The 13506-nt window shown below is 42.3% G+C and overlaps 1 protein-coding gene across 11 annotated transcripts in view; it reads right to left on the bottom strand.

Annotated features, from left to right (window-relative positions):
- The window catches only part of nav3 (neuron navigator 3), a 397873-nt gene that overhangs the window by 34689 nt on the left and 349678 nt on the right, over window positions 1-13506 (bottom strand). For 8 of the 11 annotated variants that reach the window (XM_050035975.1, XM_050035968.1, XM_050035970.1 and 5 more), the window contains 7 exons: window positions 12767-12890; window positions 10008-10317; window positions 7666-8392; window positions 5916-6341; window positions 5068-5109; window positions 1583-1740; window positions 238-432 (listed from right to left, as the gene is read on the bottom strand). In XM_050035975.1, coding sequence (XP_049891932.1) covers window positions 238-432; window positions 1583-1740; window positions 5068-5109; window positions 5916-6341; window positions 7666-8392; window positions 10008-10317; window positions 12767-12890 — 1982 coding nt within the window. The remainder of the gene's footprint in view (window positions 1-237; window positions 433-1582; window positions 1741-5067; window positions 5110-5915; window positions 6342-7665; window positions 8393-10007; window positions 10318-12766; window positions 12891-13506) is intronic. The other 3 variants (XM_050035971.1, XM_050035976.1, XM_050035977.1) reach the window with 3 other exon arrangements.

Below are 13506 nucleotides of genomic sequence, written 5' to 3'. Positions count from 1 at the left end.
GCAATCACAGGCTCTTGCATCACCCACAAAAAGATCAGAACAGAGCAAGCCATCAGCCAAGTCACTCACAGTATGAACACGCAGCGAGAGCTCATTAAATCTGGTATTAAAGTACTTGATGACTGATGGGACTTTGGTGAATGTGGCCCTTATATTATTTTAAATGGCGTTTTAGTAGGGAGGTCATTTTTGGAACACAGCTCATTTAAAGAGTATGTTTTTAAGAGTGTGTCCCACCTTCGTCGGTGCTGTCCCTGAAGGAGCCGGAGCGGCTGATGGCCCGTGGTCTGTCCTCCAGGGATGTTGCGCTGCCACCCAGTGGGTGACCCTCTCCGTAAAGGTCAAAGGAGTCCTGGGCGGGGATGCTGTTGGAGCGGCTCATGCTGCTGCTGCCTGGTGGCAGGTTATACTGGCTGATGTTCGTGGGGCTCACTGCACCGAGAAGAAAAACACCAAGATTGGCGCTGATAAGTTATAGCCATTGAAAAGACAAAAACAAACTCTATATATATAAATTATATATATTCCTTCTGAGTTATCATGACATCAGAAAGAATGAGACCACAAGAGCTAGTGTAAAAAGTATGCATATATACTTCATATTATGAAAGAGTAAGACTAATATTCCCTGCAATATCACTAACGCAGCGGGACCACATGCAATGTTGCCTAGTTTGAACTACACAACTTCAGCCTTGTATCTGCGATGCATTGACGAAATTCCCAGTATTCGTCTTTAAAAATTCACAAGTAGCGCTTGAGCCTCGTTTTGCAAGCGTTCAGCCAATTGCAATTTGCCTCTGATCTGGGACTTTTAAGTTAAGTTGCATTTGCAGTTTATATCCATGTCTGTGAAAACATGGATGCATTACACACATCTCCCACCCCTGGCAGCACAGAAGATCTTTACAATTAATCAAGTGAACACCCAAGATAGTGTCACCAAATCAGTATCTGACCAAGTGTCTCCCTTCTGTTATGTTGTTGAATAGTGGGCAGAAACTGTTTTAGCAGAACATTGTGATGTCACAGTGAAGCTAACCTTTCACCTTTTGGATATAAAATGTCATCATCTCATCATTATATCCTATTAAACATTTGTGTGAAGCTTTGTCATAATTAGCGTAAGAAATCTTGAGTTATGGCCAAAAACATGTTTTCTTAGGTCACAGTGACCTTGACCTTTGACCACCAAATTCTAATTGCTTCATTCTTGAGTCCAAGCGGATGATTGTGCCAAATTTGACGAAACTCCCTCAGGGACATCTTGAGCTATTGCATTTACAAGATGAGACAGACGCAAAGTCACAGTAGCCTTGACCCCTGACTACCAAAATCTAATCAGTTCATTGTTAAGTCTAAGTGGGCATTTGTGCCAAATTTGAAGAACTTCTCTCAAGGCGTTTTTGAGATATTGCGTTCACAAGGGCGGGATGTACGAACTATCCCAAAACATTATGCCGCCAGCAATTGCTATTGCCAGTGTGGATGAATATATGTGTATTTACGGCCTATTGGCAGGTTATAACTCAACTATCTATTCAAGATGTGTTACAAGTACAGTTTATTCCTGCGGACTTACGCAGGTTGGAGTAGTGGTATTTTCCAGTGGTGGTGCAGGAAGCTCCAGGGGGTGACAGTGGGGACTGGCTGCCTGTGTCCTGAAGTCCCCCTGTTGAATGGGACCTCAACCACTCCTTCCCTTCCTCATGGGACGTCTGCCGGGAGGATGGCGGGTACCTGACACCCACAAAGACAGAGTAAACTCAAGGCAAAAAGGGAGATACGTGAAAGTCCAAGTAGTGAGGTTCTGTGGTGATGATATAATTGCAGAGCTACATAATCGAAGCATGTGAGCAGATGGCAAAAAAACATGCAGCTGCGCGCACACACACACACACACACTCACATGCATGTATCTACACACACACACACACACACACACACACACTGCTTTGGCTCAAAGCTGCCAAACACACTGACACTGCCGTTCATCTCTTCTCTCCCAGCTCCAAAGTGGCTCAGCAACAGAAGGCCCCCTTATCGCAGGCATGACAATCGGCCATATTTAATCCTCTGAGGATGATAATTGAGTTTGCACTCATCCCTTTTCAGAGCCGTCTTACTTCCGACGCCCCCATTAATACGCTTGTCACATCTGACCCTGCTCCAGTCCCCCACGCCTAGGCTTCGTATTCTCCCCACCAGGGATTGGGTGTCTCAGAGTGTGTTGAATGGTGTGACACAGCAGCATTTGTGCCTTACTGGTGTTGACATGGAACAGACTGAAATATCCAAGGGTCAGTGTTTGACTCAGTGTACTCTGTGCTTTCAAAATGGCCATAAGCAGGACCAACATGCTTATTTATATGACTAAAGAGGGCAATTACTAGTCTAAGCTCCTAGGAAATCTAAAGATCAGGCAAAAAATGCTGCCTGGTTTAAGATGTGAACAGATGGCCGTAAAAATTTGTGGTCAGAGAAAACAGTTGAGAAGAAAAGACTGCAGTCTGTATTGAACATCACATCCAACAAGCATAAAGTGCAGCATGAGATCAGATGCTTTAAGGCCCAAAAAGACCGTCAGCACCAAATGCCATCGAAATAAAAAAAAAAAAGGTTTGAAACCAGCATGCGCCATCCAACGCCTCTGCAGCCGTGCTGTATAATTGGCTAGAGAGGTTGTTCCCTGCAGAGGTTGTGCCACTGTGATGAATGGGTTATGGTATTTCTGTCTCAGTCTCTTTAGTCTCAGCTAAAATCAAAGTATCCATTCTACTTCTCCCCCTCGGCTAGCAGAGCAAATGTTATCAGGAGGTTTAGGCCATTTTAGGGAGCTGAGGAAGAAATGCTCTGTCATTGCGCCTGTGTTTGCTGCATTCCTAAATAGTGAGATGAGCATGAGGATGCATACGGAGAGCCAGACATACAGAAGAAGAGACGTACACATTCCTGCCTGATCATCTGAAGTAGCATTTATACTGCACCAGAATTTCTTGCCTCACTTAAAAGAGAATTAAAATCTTATCTGGACCAGTTGTCTTTTTTGTGCCACAGCATTTTGTGGAGGTAAAACAATGGGTTAAAAACTGAGGTCCTGCAGTGCGAATGCTGCCCGAGATAATCACAAGATTTGCTGATCTATAGTTCTGTGGTTCCCAAACCTTTTAAGTCATTTGTACACCAACAGCCCTGTCAGATGAACTCAAGTACCCTTTCATCAACGCCTGTTATTGCCTGACTTCAGGTTGATTATTGAAGTGTTTATTCATTTCTTTTACATAACATTACATTATATTCATTTGCCAGATGCTTTTGTCAACAGCAACTTACAATATATGCATTCAAACTACATAAGAGCAAGAGTGAGTTATGCTTTAGATAACTATTCTAACTTCTGATATATTACTTGAAGATTACTATTTCAACTGGTTATCCAGTGGTATTATATTTTGTTTTGCGCTGGATCGATGTCTGTTTTCCTCAGAGCCTATAGCAACTACCACAGTTTCTACAGTCCCTTTGGTTTTTCCACAGTCTGCCATTTTTGTCACTGGGAATAGGAATTGCAAACAACTTATATTGATACTGTTTTGTAACTGAGGGATAGCTACTGTGAAAAACAAAAGCGCTACCGTCTTCGTGTTTTGGTTGTACAATGGTTGACCAGGTCCCCAGGAAGTGTGCTGGGCTTTGAGGCCAATTTGACATAGTGGCCAAACCGTGTAACTACAACTTCCGGGTCTGTCATTTGATGCCATTGGGCCCAAAAAGAGTTTTACCCATAGACTTACTTAGGTAAACAGACGTTTGTAAATCAGTGATTCCATATTTTGAGCATCACAATCCAAACAAAATTACTTGTTTTACTATCTGAATTCGATCAATTGGGTCCAATAATGTTTCTAAAGTCTAGAAGAGACGCATGATTAAAACATTTCATCCCCATTCAAGTAAGCAGACGGCTCAACTGGAAGTTGGCCACTCAGCCGACAAAGTCTCTAGTGTGATTGTGGGACAGATGTCCCTGCCTACAACTCTAAAGCTGTATTCAGTTCTCTTTATACATCCATGTGGTTGATGCACTTCCTTTGTGCCGTAAACTGAGCCTTAATTATCCCAGGAGACTGCACCCAGTGGCGGATGGATGGACGGACGGAGACAGTTGGAGCTAACTATTTTAACTGTTTATTCATTGCTTTAAACTATTTTAACTGTTCATTCATTACTTTAACTATTTTAAATGTTCATCCATTACTTTAAGCTAAATATTTCAGTGTTTATCTGTTATTGTAAGATAATTGTTTTAAACTGTCAATCCATTACTATAAATTAACTACTTCAAATGTTTATCCATTACTTTAAACTATTTTAATAGTTTATCCATTCCTATAAGCTAACTATTTTAAATGTTTATCCATTACTTTAAGCTAACTATTTAAGTGTTTATCCATTATTTTAAGATAACTATTTTAAATGTTTATCCATTACTTAAAGCCTTTAACTATTTACCATTACCTTAAGGTGACTATTTTGAATGTTTATCCACTACTTCAAGCTTTTTTTAACTGTTCATCCATTATTTTGAGATAACGATTTTAAATGTTCATCCATTACTGGAAGGCATCTATTTTAACTGTTTATCTATTACTTGAAGCTAAATATTTTAACTGTGCCTAATGTTAGCTTTCGACTTCAACCATTTATCCATCACTTTTGGCAGTTTAAACATCTTTGCTTGCTTGCTAAATATTTATAACTAGGTATTGTAGCTTACTCAACATGAGGATATGTGTTTTTTTTTAATGGCAATTTCATTTTCTTTTTCAAATTAGTTGAGCTACTTCACAGTATTTCCACATATCCTCAAGCAAGCAGAAATATCCCTTGGGATAAGAGTAACTCTGGTTGGGAATCACTGCTATAGATGATGCCACACATACAACAACATGAAAAGTACACTTGATATTAAAATGATTATTTGCATGCACGTGTATGCTAATGATCTACGTGAGTGAATAAAAGAAGAGCAGTTGAGAATGGGATCTGACTGCAGATGTGTTGTACCTCAGTCCCTTTTTGGGAAGCGTGTTTCTGTCAAGAGGCATGCTGTTAAAACACAAAGGATGAGTGAATTAGATGAACACCAGAACACATTTGTTTTTATGCTACATGAGAAAAAGACTTTGGCCACATGTTACAAACTTGACTTTTAACACACACACATACACAAAGACACACACAATGGAGAAAACAAAAACATTACTAATGCATCACAGTACAGACAACAAATATAAAACACACGCCGATTTAAATATTAATCAATTGTTTCATTTTTGAGACATACAGCTAAACTACTAAGGGAAAATAAATTTGAATCCTGTTTATTCTTTGATATGTGATGTACTGCATGCACAGTATGTGGACAAAACAATGGAAACACCCTGATAGAGACTTCTCATGGGAATGAGCGTCTGAAATGCTTTGACTTTATTGTGGCACTTTTTCTAGCATGGCTTTGGACCCACAACTAATACTTGACTGTGTTAAATGGCTTTAATGATGATCCCAGAAACAGTAAGACTTTTATCGGGTCAATGCAGTAGACTGCATGTGGACAAGTTGGCAGGTCAGTTGTGGTAGTGAGTGGTAAAAGGGTAAGACTCTAGAAATAATGATAATACCAACACCATGCCAGAAAAAGAAATGTAAATCCAAACAAAGTGCGTGCTGGATGGGTGAATTTCTTTTTAAAATTATTATTATTATTATTATTATTATTATTATTATTACCATATTACTTAGGCTTCCTTTGCGTTGTATGTCTATATAGGGTAGGGAGATATACTTTTTGTCTCTGTTCTCAAATGAAACAATGAATACGATTCAGCCCAATCGTATTCCCTGTTACTCACCCCTCAGACAGGGTGGACTTGACACTGCCGGTTCGTGTAACCTTGGGCCCGTGGTGGCCCAGTGGCAGATCAATGGACTCAGAGCTGGTGTGCAGACTGGTCATGCTTTGGCAGCTCAGTGTGTCCTTGCTGCCAGCTGACGAGCTACAGGCAGGCCAGGGCCGAGCGTTGGAAGGCAGGGAGAGGCCAGAGGCCGGGCTGGAGGCCGGGGAGTCGGTGCACAGGTCTGGGGTTTTACCGTACAGTGGGCTGCTGCCACCGCTCAGGCCGCCAGCGCTGCCCAGGCTCCCTGTGCCAGAGGAGGGCGAGTCCAGACTGGCCTGCCTCGCCAGCGTGCCGTGGGGGCTGCCCAGTATTGACGGGCACTTGCCAGAGTCGGGAGTGCCCGGAGAGCTGGCCTTGCTGCTGGCTTTGGTGCCAAACAATCTGAGGGTAGAGAGGTGGGTGCAGTCATTTAGAAATGCTCAAAGAACAAGTGATGAGCATCTGCAAGATCCATACTGGAAAATGAAGAACTCTGGTATACTTTGGGTTTGAGAAAGTGGATATCATTGAGGTTATCTAATGTATAATACATTTCAAATTGTATTACTGCATTGGTCACACGCATCAAGAAACTCAAGGATCAGTGCAGTGGAGTGACAGTAACAGCTGCTTAAACATCCCCACATCTTTATTGTAACACCAATTTTAAACTACAGATAAAATATTGAGCACACTTTTCAACTCATTTATCCCTCGTAGCAAACTCCAACTAATTTCAGCTGCGAACTCTCAGTAATTTACGGTGACACATCTGCTTTCACAGCTTTGCCCGTTTCAACCCTGTGACTTTAAAGAACCTAATCTGTTAGGCCACTCTACTCTGTTCGCCTCCCACATATGCTCAGACAGCCTGCTACTCATATTGCGCCTGTCCCAGTCTGTCATCGCAATCACATGAAATATATAGGTGACACTCACTTGAGAGAAAAAAAAAGAAGCTTGAAGACATGCAGATGAAACGGGTGGGCTTGACAGATCGGATGGGACGGATGTTTGGACACGCCTGCAGAACGCATGCCTCTAATGATTCAGGGACTGGCGTGCCGAGAAACTCCTGTCGCCTGTCTGTTCTGATCAAACTGCTGAGCTGGATTTGCCTGGCCCAAATGAAAAGCCATCACCCCTTCATCTTCGGGGCAAAGATATGTTTCATCTGCAGCAGCTTATCACCTACACCAGGGAACAATCTATGTAATGGCACCCTGTGGCTGTGCAGCCCAGTAAACTCGCTCAATCAATCTTTCTACGAAGGCGCTGAAATATGATTTATTAAGTGTCATATTTATTTGGTGCATCCAAACATATCTAAATTTGCTAGAGATGACAGAGTGTTTTATTTAGCCATGGTGAGACTTTACTGCTATGCATGACGTCTTCGATAAATGCCCCTCTCTGTTACAGGAGTCTGGGTGACAGTCTGCATAAGAGAAATATTGCTGAGCACCACATGAGTCCATCATAATGAATGAAAACAACCTTAAAATTCTGAAATAGATTAAATCAGAATCATTGGAATCTAATCTTAGTAAGACCTAAACTTGCAGCTGAAGACGTGCTTGCTGTACTAAAGAGAACATCCCCTATTGCTAATAATCGAGGGACTGAAAAAGTACAGCATGTGATGAGATGCTTGATTCACGTAGAAACACACATGGCGAGGGACAAAGACAGAACAGAGGCTGTAGGCGTGTTTTGTGTGTCTGACCTGCGGAACGTGGGAGAAGCAATATCGGGGTACTTGGAGCCCGGCTGCCTGAGGCCGGACTGGCCTGCTGAACTGGAGGTGGGGCTGGACTTGGGGGAGGTGGACAGTCCTGCGGTGGTGTCCTGGTCTGACACCGCCACTTTCTCCTTGTCTGTCTGGTTGATGGTGATGGGACTGGAACGGTCTGAGCCAACTTTTCCATCCCTGCGTTTGGCACCTGCTTGCGTTGCTGCTCCTCCAGCTGACTTGCCACTGACATTTGAGTCGATGCTGCTGGAGCTGGAGCGATGCCCGCTGCGCCCTGCTGCCACCCCACTGGAGGATTTAGCGGGTCTGGGTAGGGAGCGGTACTGCAGGGTTACTTTGGAGCCACTGCAGCTGAGTAGGATGCCGTCATCCTGGGGCTGTGAGCCATCCAGGCTGGTCTTACGCACACCACCGATGCCTGTGCCTTTGCTGAGGGCAGCTGAGGATTTGGGCGCCTTGCCCAGGGTGGCTGAGCCGCTGGCGAGCGTTGCACCACTGGAGGTGATTAGGGTACCACTGGGACCCGGGATCTTCTTGTATCCAAAAGAAGCAGTGGTGGGTGGGCGTCCAATGCCGGAGGGAGGTTTCTTACCTTCATCTCCACTACTCTTCCCAGCATCTGAGGGGGAGCGCTGGATGGCAGCTGAACTCTTGGAAGGCGCCTTGCCCTTCTCGGAGGCCTTGGCATCATCAGTTTTGCCTGTCAATTTGCATAAACACTTATTAGCACAAATACAAAAACATTATCCTCAGCAGATTCTTGGCCCAGCACTTGCTTTTATCACCTGTGGTGCCACAATGCAGGAAAAGACAAATAAGTGTACATTTTGGCCAACAGCCAGAAGTCTGTTTATCACAGCTCAGCTGCATCGGAAAGCAATACTTATCTGCAACAAAGCTGCTAAACTTGCTGAGTGGGCTGAAAATATAAGAGCGGCTGCACAGTCTTCAGGCACAGGTATCAGTGGAGAAAAAATAAAAAATCATCAGATCGTTTTTAGGCAGAGGCAAGAAATTTGCTGCAACCACTAACTCTCCATTCCAAAAAATAAAAAATAAAACTTTTAAAATTTAGTATAAAAGTGAAGCACATTACAGTCATTTTTTCATTAAAACATTTTGACATGTCACAGGAGGGAAAAGCACAGGTTTAAGTAATGAAATAAGTGAGGATTGAATTCTGTTTAGCTGCTTCAGTTTCAGGGTCCTGGTGTTGTTCATGCTGACTCACTGTCATGAATTACTGAGACACTGGGCTTTTCCTAGTATTAAGAATTAAATGTCTGCTGTAAAAGAGGACCATTACAAAGTCTTGATAAATTAGAACTGTGAAAGGTCTTACTGCATAGATAAAAAAATAGCCCAAAATATAATTTGCTTAGGAAATGCATCTGTTAGTGTCTAGATGGTTTATATTTCTCTCCATAAGTTTAAGTTGGGTTCACAAAGTTTAGGCATTGTTAACAAAGTTAGTCAAATACACACTGGTGTACTGTTTTGAAATAGTTTCAGTTCATTTCAAATACATAAAACATACATATTAATGACTGCACACTTGTTAATGGAATATAATAAATAAACTAACTTTAAAGAGTCTTTTTATCTAAAAGAAAAACAAGCTCAAAGGCATTGCAACTGATCCTTTTTCAAATGAAACATGTATATGTTTGTACATCAAAGCTTCATCATTTATCACCATTGTTGACTGAAAAGAAAACTGGACCTTTTGAGATGTTGTTTTATCACTAATTCACTTTGAAACGCTCGAATCTGAATAAAAAACAACACAGCTGGAACAGATTATCTTAGTTTCCTGCCTAGCATAATATTTTATATATCAAGGGTCCTGTACAATGACAGACACATTTTTTGTTTTGGTACCTTGTTGCCTTTCGTTTTTTTGTCTCGGTACCTGCACCATCATATGCAAATATGTTTAGGTTTTTTTTTTTTTGCATATTTCTTTCACCATTTCCTCTACTGTTCTTTCCTTAACTGATTTTTTTTGTAATTTTCTGGTCTGACACATTTGACATCACAGAGAGGCTGGAAACAGGTTAGTAAACAGTAGAGAGCAGCATTAAGCCCAGTGAAAATGTTACTTGGTCTCTTCTTTCTTATATCTCTTACTAATTCAGTCTCTCAGACTGAGTTATTATTATTGAAACTTGGTGCAGACTAAATTTTGAACGATTTTTGGGCGTTGCTTTGACAGAGACGTTAGTGGGTGTTTGTGTTTTTTGTCTTATGGGAAAGGGGCGCTATTGTACTTCACTTCTACCTCTAAATTCTAGGTTAAAAAAAACATCTCCTACCTGGTGTTTTGTGAGCAGCAGAGGTGCCCTTGGTCCTGGGTGGCGTGATGCCCACCTGGGCCGTCATGCCCCTCCTCCACGAACCCGTCTGGGACATCTGGGCCAGCGCAGCGGCCTTCTGACCGGCATCCTCGTACGAGCCCTGGGCTTGAGAGGAAGAGGAGGATGAGGAAGGCTTCCACCGGGAGGAGCCGCTGCTGGGGTCCATGCTTGCGTCCAGCTCCTCCTCCACCTTCTTCAGGTCCTCGGCTCCGGCCCAGCTGCTGCTCACCTCCTGCTCTGCATGCTTGGACCTGCCTCCTTTCTGGGACTGAGGGATGGTGGGTGTGAAAGAAAGCACATGAAAATGTAAATACATGGTTCAGTTAAGTAAAGAAACTGCGGTAACTAAAATCTTAAATGTTGTAGTGTCCTTAAACGCACCAGTGGGGGGGATACCTGCTCACCACTAAAATACCATGTCATGAAAGTGCAATTTAAGTGTCTTTAAGTCATTTTCTTTGCATACTTGGTAGCAATCAAGTCTTGGCTAATTTGTAATTTAAAATCTAAAACATAAATCCGAGGTATGATCCTTTAAGAAGCGTTATATAAAAACATACAGCCACCACAAAGAGATGTAAGTCCCTGCACAAACAGAGCAGCGGGGTGTGTGTCTGTGTGTGAAGTCGTAGCTATCTTTGGAATCACCCATGTTCAGATCTCCTCTTTTGGGACACAAGCACACACACACACACACACACACACACATACACACACAGCAGTGATAGCTAGCCTACCTTGACAGATGGCCAGTCTCCCTAGCAACACCAGAGTCTCTTAAGAGCCCAGTCTGTTGAGTATTTCATGAGGGGCCAAAGATACTTGGCAGAATATAGCAAAAGCCTGTGAGGAGAGCTGAGCAGTGGCCTTCAGTTTGCAACTAATTCCCTCAGCTGTGATTTCAGAGCTCACACATAGACTGGTCTTGGTTTCATACTCAACCAACATGCTTGTATCTCCACATTTGATGAAGAAGTTTGGTTAGATCTGGAGATTTAGTTTTTAGCACAAAACGAGGCTTGTCTTCCATCTTTAAGAGCTTATTTGCTATCAGTTTCTGTAAATGCTTTGTAAACTTTTCCTCTCATGTTCTGTGTTAAAGCTGTACTCCAGTGATTTAGTATCGCACTTTCATAAAGTTGAGGGACTCACAAGAGACAGATTAAAAAAAGAATGATCAAAATCTGCCAAGATGTCCTGATGTTACTCCCCCGGTATGGGTCAAGCTACAAACACACTACCTACAGTTCCCATGATCCAACTCAATACCATCTTTAAAATAAAATCTTCCTGCCAATAAGCCCACTTCTTTTAAACTCTACACCCTCAGTTTATAACACAAGCTTTCGTTTAAAGGTCCTGTATTCGACATTCAGAGTATTAATATACGTAGCAGCAAATCACTATTTGCTATGAAAAGATATAGCAGAGCTATGGCGCCCTGAGCAGAGAAAAAGTTAAGCTCCTCTGATGTGTGTTTCCGTTGATGGTTCAGCTGCACATGCATGTTAGTGCTTGTAAGTACCTGCACTAGCTAGATAATCACAACCGCTCTACACTGCTCTCATAAGGTGGTACTGCTGATATCGGGACAGTCGCAGTGCAGAAATGTAGCACCCATCCTCTGGTTCCCATACAAGGTTAACACCATTATCTCTGTCAGCACTGTTGCTGTTGTTAGCGCAGTTAGCACCATAGCTACTGTGCACTTACTTAACCATCTCCTTGAGAACTGTGTGCAGTAAGCCTTAATTAGACTCTGTATCATAGATACACTCTGAATGTCATATGAGGCTCAAGCCTAAACTGAAATTACCCTGATGACATCATCAGAATCATTTTTTTAAACTTTGGAGAGCTTCCTTTTGAGCCACAGAAGACATTATACAATGGTTTTCACAGGCTGGGTAGAGCTTTTCATAACAAGCAAACCGAATTTCATGTGTAAATTCAGTGGAATGTCCCTTTCAGTGAAATGAAACTTAAACTGAAAACTGGCTTAAACGGAAATCACTACACTACTAGTGGCGATCAACTCCACCTATAAGCTACTGTATAGAGTGCTCCAGGGATGACATGTTTTTCTGTGGGCCGACAGGGAAGTTAGAGTCGTCCTGGTTCCCTTTGTTAAAAAGCCTATAAGGATTTTTCGGTTTGATTTCGAATTACCGCAGAAAATAAGCTCTGCAGCATGCAAAAGTTTATGAAACTTGCACATTTTCTTCAGCAAGATAATATTCGCAAATGAACACCACTGTAATGATTTTGGAGATGTAAATGCAATCACCAGAAGAAAAAAAAGCAAACAATACACTACAATGAGGCTGATGTTTGACGTACTCATTTAGCCACTCGTTAGCAACCACCTTTTTCAAGACAGCTTTAAAAGGTGGCTGTATTTAGACACAGTGGTAGTTTGAGCTTAATGCTAACACGGTAACATGCTCATAGTGACAATGCTAACATGCGTATGTTCAGTATGCGTAATGTTTACAATGCACACCATCTTAGTTTTACATGTTAGCATGCTAACGTTTGCTAATTAGCACTAAACAAAGTACACCTGAGGCTTATGGGAATGCTAACCCCTTGGAGGTATTTGGTCATAATCCAAAGTATGTGAGAAATTACATTTTTGACCTGATGATGGCGCTAGAGGCAAAGTCATGGCAACACTAAACTTAATACAATACTAAATAGTTAATGCATGTCCTTACCTGGGCTCCCTTGCTTTTGCGTGATGAACTGACAGCAGAGTAGGCGGGTGTGTTCAGATCATCAGTGCTGATGTTGTCCAATGTGTCGCTCAGGCCGCTGCTCACCGAGCTGCTGTCGTCCCAACTACAGAGGAGAGGGGAGAGAAGAGGCTGGTGAGCTCATTGTTCAACTTTACGTAGTAAATGTAGCAGTTGTAGTAACAGTGGTGGCCATTTAAACAGGAGCAGTTTCTTCTGACCTTACACTGCAGTGCTCTGTGCTTTACTAACAAGCATTCTGCCTGCACTGCATCTGCCATCTTTATCTTCTCACTCTCATTAAAACTTCTTAATGTCACTGAAGGATTGCAGGAAAAAAAAAACTGGAATCAAGTATGTGTATAATTCTCTCGCCAGCGAGGCTAGCAGACTTGTAGATCATTTGTAATTGCCCAATTTGTCTCTTCAAACAGCTGTGTTCCATTTTAGGGCCCCACTGACTTGTGGGTATGTGAGTTCTTTTTTGGGAGAAAAAAAAATAGGCATTGGCTCATTAATCGTTAAGCTTCTCATTAACTCTGAGTGTGTGGAGGAATAAAAGGATCTTCATTGGCACTGCCATTATTTTGCTGTTGTTGAGGGCTGACAGACACCCAGAGCCCCGTAAATGAGGAGCGTACGGATCGAACAGCGATCACTTCCACACACACTCGGTTAATTACAACAAAATTACAGCTCTGAAAACTCCTGCAGTATGTTTC

The sequence above is a fragment of the Epinephelus moara genome, chromosome 23 (assembly GCF_006386435.1).
Source record: "Epinephelus moara isolate mb chromosome 23, YSFRI_EMoa_1.0, whole genome shotgun sequence".
NCBI classification, from domain to species: Eukaryota; Metazoa; Chordata; class Actinopteri; order Perciformes; family Serranidae; genus Epinephelus; species Epinephelus moara.
Note: the sequence above shows the minus strand (reverse complement) of the source record. Positions and strands in the feature narration are given on the sequence as shown.